General features: G+C 55.9%; 1 protein-coding gene across 1 annotated transcript; it reads left to right on the top strand.

Annotated features, from left to right (window-relative positions):
- Window positions 1–95: 95 nt before the first annotated feature.
- Window positions 96–4661, top strand: ETH_00015175 (uncharacterized protein; the record flags this gene model as incomplete). Its single annotated transcript, XM_013379289.1, has 4 exons — window positions 96–569; window positions 1116–1207; window positions 1754–3459; window positions 3950–4661. Coding segments are annotated over 4 exons (2984 nt in total), but the record flags the coding sequence as incomplete, so codon positions are not given.
- Between the last annotated feature and the right edge of the window lie 233 nt (window positions 4662–4894).

Raw genomic sequence — 4894 nt, 5'->3', positions numbered from 1 at the left:
AGCAGCAGCAGCACATGGCACTCGCGCCTATCACTTTTTCGAAGCTGATCTTCCTGGAGACAGTCTCCTTAAAAGGCCTTATCCTTCTCTGGAAGACCCGCCCTCAAACTTGCCCCCCCGTGGCCTAGGGCATTTGCCCACGGAGGCCCCCGGGGGCACCCCGGGGGGCCCCCCAACTCCCAAGGGGTCCCCTGGGGGCCCCTCTGGGGGCCCCCCAGTGACCCTAGGGTTGTCAGGGGCCCCCTCTGGGCTCCTCCCGAGTCCCGCGGGGCCCCCGGGGGGCCCCCCCTGGGGGGCCCCCGGGACGCTGGGGGCCCCCCCCGGGGGGCCCCCCGGGACTTTGGGGGCCCCCCGGGCAGGCGTGGGGGCCCTGGGCCAGGGGGGCCCCCTTTGGAATGTGCTGGGGCAAGAGAAGGAGGCAGTGGAGGCTGCAGTGGAGGCGGAGAGGAAGTTTGTAGAAAGGCGTTGGCTGGAAAGATTGGCTGAGACGCACAGACTGGCGGAGGCGCAGCAAAAGGCTGTGAGGGCACAGCAGCAGGAGAAGCTGAGGGTACTGGGGGCCCCCAAGTGTAAGCAGCACTAGGGGCCCCTGTTGGCTTCTTTGGCTAACTTTTGGATCCTTTTGAGTCCTTTTTGACTCTTTTCGAGAATTTTTGGCTCTTTTTGATTTCTTTTGGACTCATTTGGACTCAAGTTTGCTCCTTTTGATTCGCTTTTGTCTTCTTTTGCTTTCTTTTTCCTTTTTTGGACTCTGTTTTGTCTCTTTTTGCTGCTGCTGGCGTTGTTTCTTACTTTTTTAGTCTTTTTTCGTCGCTTCTTGTCTTTCCCTTTGGCGCGTTTTGACGCATTTTGCTGCCGTTTGGCTGCTGCGCAGCAAAGCCGTTGCTGCAGCGCTGTGAAGCGGAGAGTTTTGCTTGGGGGTCAGGGCCTAGGGTTTAGGGTTTAGGGTTTAGGGTTTGGGGCGGGTTGTCAAACCGTAGGGTTAGAGGTTAAAGTCTGTGGCTGAGGGTTTCGGGAGACCCAGGGTTTGAAGCCTCGCCTGCCTCGCGAAACTCCAAGCCTAGGGTTTAGGGTTTAGGGTTTAGGGTTTTGCTGCGTGGCTGCGGGCGTCTCAGGGGCCTTCTCTGTAGACAGCGAACGCGTCGAGGCCCCTGCGGCTCTTCACTACGACTACAGGACTTATGGGCCCTTCTTTGAGAAATATGTTGTTAGTTTTTATTTTATTTTTATTTTATTTTATTTTATTTTTCTCTTTTATTTTTTCTTTTTTCCTCTATTTTCTTTCTGTCCCTTTTTCGCCTTTCTCTTTTGTCCCTTTTGTCTGATTTTGTTTTATCGTTTGTCTTTTTTTACTTCTTTCTCCTTGGATTTGTTGTTTTTACTTTTCCCTTGTATCTCTCTTTTATGTTTTTCTCTTCTGTCTCTTTTGCCTCCCTTTACTTTTTCTATCTCCCTTCGTTTTTTTCTTCGCGTCCTTTTGTTTTTCTGGTCCCCTTTTGCTTTTTTGTCTCTCTTTGCTTTTTTGTTTCCTTTTGCTTTTGCTTTTTTGTCTCATTTTTCCCTTTTCTCTTTTTTCTATTTTTTCTATCTTCGCTTTATCTCCCTTTTCTGTTTTCTCTTTTGTTTCTGTTTTTCCTTTTGTCTTCTCCGCTTCTGAACGGTCTCTCGCCGTTATTTCTTGTTTACGCATAGAGCTGGAGTGCTTAGGATTATATCGGGTTTACCTTTGCTGCTGCTGCTGCTGCTGCTGCAGGAGGAAACACAGGGGCAGGTGAGCTGCAGCGAGGTTCACTACGACGCTGCAACAGGGACTTTCGAGGAGACGCCTTTGCCTCCGCCGGGGAGGAGCATCAGCCCTCTGCAGCGGCAGCAGCAGCAGCAGGAGCAGCAGCAGGAGCGTGAGCGTTGGGCTGCTGCTGCTGCCGCTGCTGCTGGGGAGGTGTACGGCCCCGCGTGCAGCGGCTTCCGGCTGAAGCAAATAACGCCCCCCGTGGCCCACCGCAGCGGCATCAGTTCTTTCTTTTATTTTCACTCCCCACACTCAGCCCCATTTGTTCCTTTTATAAATGCATGCAGAAGAGAAACTTTTACTCTTCCGAGACCCGCAGTGACAGCTTTAAAAATAGAAAACTTGGATTCTTACGTGGACGCGCCTCCGCTGCAGCCCCCGGGGCCGAGCCAGCTGCCCGCGACGTTGCTGCAGCAGCAGCAGGACCCGCAGCAGCAGCAGCAGCTGCAGCAGCTGCAGCAGCAGCTGCAGCAGCAGCAGCAGCAGCGCCTCAAGGGCATCAGCCCCTCCGCCTTCATGACCCGCCTCCCCGTCGAAGTTGGCATGTGTGTTATTGGCATGCGAGAAGATGTGGAGGACCTAGTGGAAAACTTGCGACAAATAGTATTTCGGAGGAAAAAGAAGAAAAAGACCAAATCGGGGGCCTCCCCCCTCGACCAGGGGACCCCCCTCACCGAGGGGGGCCCCCTTGGGGAGGGGGGGGGCCCCAGGGAGGGGGCGGCCCCCGGTGGGGGGGCCCCCTTGGGCTCGTTTGAAAATCCGTGGGTGGCCTCTTTGTCTGTGAAGGGCCCCATAGCTGCTGTTGCTGGGGACTTGGTGCTGCCAGAGGAGTTGGAAGTGGTGAACAAAAGTCAGTATTTGTGCACAATGAATGCGAATTATTATTTGAACTTGAAAGTGAAAATAGAAGAAATAGAAGAGTACGTGTTGCCGGAGTTCGGCTACGACAGCCTCAACAGAGATATCGACAAAGACGGATTCTTCTACTTCGCCAGCTACTGCGCCCCAGTCCAGGCCTTTGGCTTCGAGGCCCACAGAGTCCCCGAGACTATCTCTTCTGCTGCTTCTCCGGAGGCTCATTCCCGTTCTTTGGCTTACTATTCTGCTGCTTCTTACGCGGAGGCGCAGCAGCAAAGATTTGGCAGAGACAGGCGCGACGACCCCGTTTTCACGGATCTCGCCAAGTGCCTCCCACGCCGTAGGGCCCTCGGGGGGCCCCCCAGGGGCCCTGCGGGGTCCCCCCCTGACGGGGGGCCCCCGGGGGCCCCCCTCCAGCCGCAGCAGGGGCCCCCCGAGGAGGGCCCAGTGGCGTCTGCGTCCCCACAGGTGGCATCACCGGCTCTTGAAGAGGTGGTGGGCACCCCTGGGGCCCCGGGGTCCCCTGGGCCTGCAGAGGGGGCTGGGGCCCCCCGAGAGGGGGCCCCCGGTGGGGGTGCCCCCCAGGGAGGGGCCCCCCCGTTCCCGTATGAGACGCTGGGAGAAGTTGTGACAATAGAGATTCATACGGATGGATCTGCAACGCCTCGAGAGGCCTTTTTAGAGGCCCTTGATAGAGTGAAAGGACTTGCTGTCTCTGTGAAAAAAGCTCTTTTGAATAATTGCAAAGAGTCAAGAGATGGGAACGCAGAAGAAGAATTCGAAGACCCAGATATGTACAAAGACAAACACAGGTGAGGGAAGACAGACTCGACAGAAAGGAATGAGAGACAGACAAAAAAGAGAAAAGAGAGAATAAGACAAAAAAGATAGACAGTAAAAGAAAAAGACTGAGACAGAAAGAAATAAACACAAACAAAGAAAGAGACTGAGGAAAAGATAAAGACACATTAGGAGAAAGAAAGATAAGGAGAAAGAAAGATAAGGAGACAGAGACAAAGGGAAATAGATAAACGTAAAAATGATGTAGACTCAGGGACAGAGGCAGAGACAGAAAACCCGACAGACAGAAAGATAAAAGATGAGACAGACGCAGAGTCCATATTTTCTTGTCTTCATTCTTTTCTGTTTGTGTCTCTGTCTCTGAGGAGGAAAGGAGAGAGAGACAGAAGAGGGAAAGCCCCAAAGACTGCAGCGCATGCAGCAGCAGCCTGGAGTTGCTGCTGTGGGCTGTGGGGCCCCGGGGCTGCATGTGTTTTCGCTGTTGCTGCTGCTGCGCTGCAGGTACATTGGAGTGCCATGGAACCCTTATAAGGATTCTCTCGCAAGAACAATTGACCGCCACAAGACCTTTTTCAGGAAGGACATTTTGAGGCAGTACAGCCCCGTCAAAGAGCAGCTCATGGCCCGCAGGGAGCTCTTCGGGACCCCCAGGGGCCCCCCACCAGGCCAGCCTGCCCCCGCAGCTCCAGGGGCCCCAGGGGCCCCAGGAGCCCTAGGGGCCCCAGGAGTCCCAGGGTCCCCAGGAGCCCCAGGAGCCCCAGGGGCCCCAGGGGCCCCTGCAGCGGGGGCCCCGGGCCCCTGGACGCCGCCGTCGGGGGCCCCCACAGCCGCTGAGTGGGCCCCCCAGGCCCCCCCAGCAGGGGCCCCAGCCGAGCCAGAGGGGCACCCCAAGGCGCAGGGGCCCCCCGAGGGGCCCCCGCTGCCGAGCGGGGAAGAACTGGAGCGGCTGCTGGATGAAGAAGAACTGGAGGACGAGTTGGTGCAGCGGAGCCCGACGCTGCGGATAGAAAGAGAAAAGGAATACCAAGCAACTTTGCAATTGAAAGAAGATATTGAAACTGGGAAGCAGCTGCAAGAAAGAGGCGACGGGGAGGGCCTCCCCAAGTTCCCCCTCAAACACAAGGGCCTCGAAATGCCCCCAGATTGGGTCTTAGAGGACTTCATGGCCCAGAGAGTGCCCATAGGCTGGGTCACGGGCTTCACCGACGACTGAGTCCGCAGTTGCAGCAAACAGCTGCAGCAAACAGCTGCAGCAAACAGCTGCAGCAAACAGCTGCAGCAAACAGCTGCAGCAAACAGCTGCAGCAAACAGCTGCAGCAAACAGCTGCAGCAAACAGCTGCAGCAAACAGCTGCAGCAAACAGCTGCAGCAAACAGCTGCAGCAAACAGCTGCAGCAAACAGCTGCAGCAAACAGCTGCAGCAAACAGCTGCAGCAAACAGCTGC

The sequence above is a fragment of the Eimeria tenella genome, genomic scaffold (genome assembly GCF_000499545.2).
Source record: "Eimeria tenella Houghton genomic scaffold, Eth_scaff193, whole genome shotgun sequence".
Taxonomy (NCBI): Eukaryota; Apicomplexa; class Conoidasida; order Eucoccidiorida; family Eimeriidae; genus Eimeria; species Eimeria tenella.
This window is presented reverse-complemented; position numbering and strand designations above follow the sequence as displayed.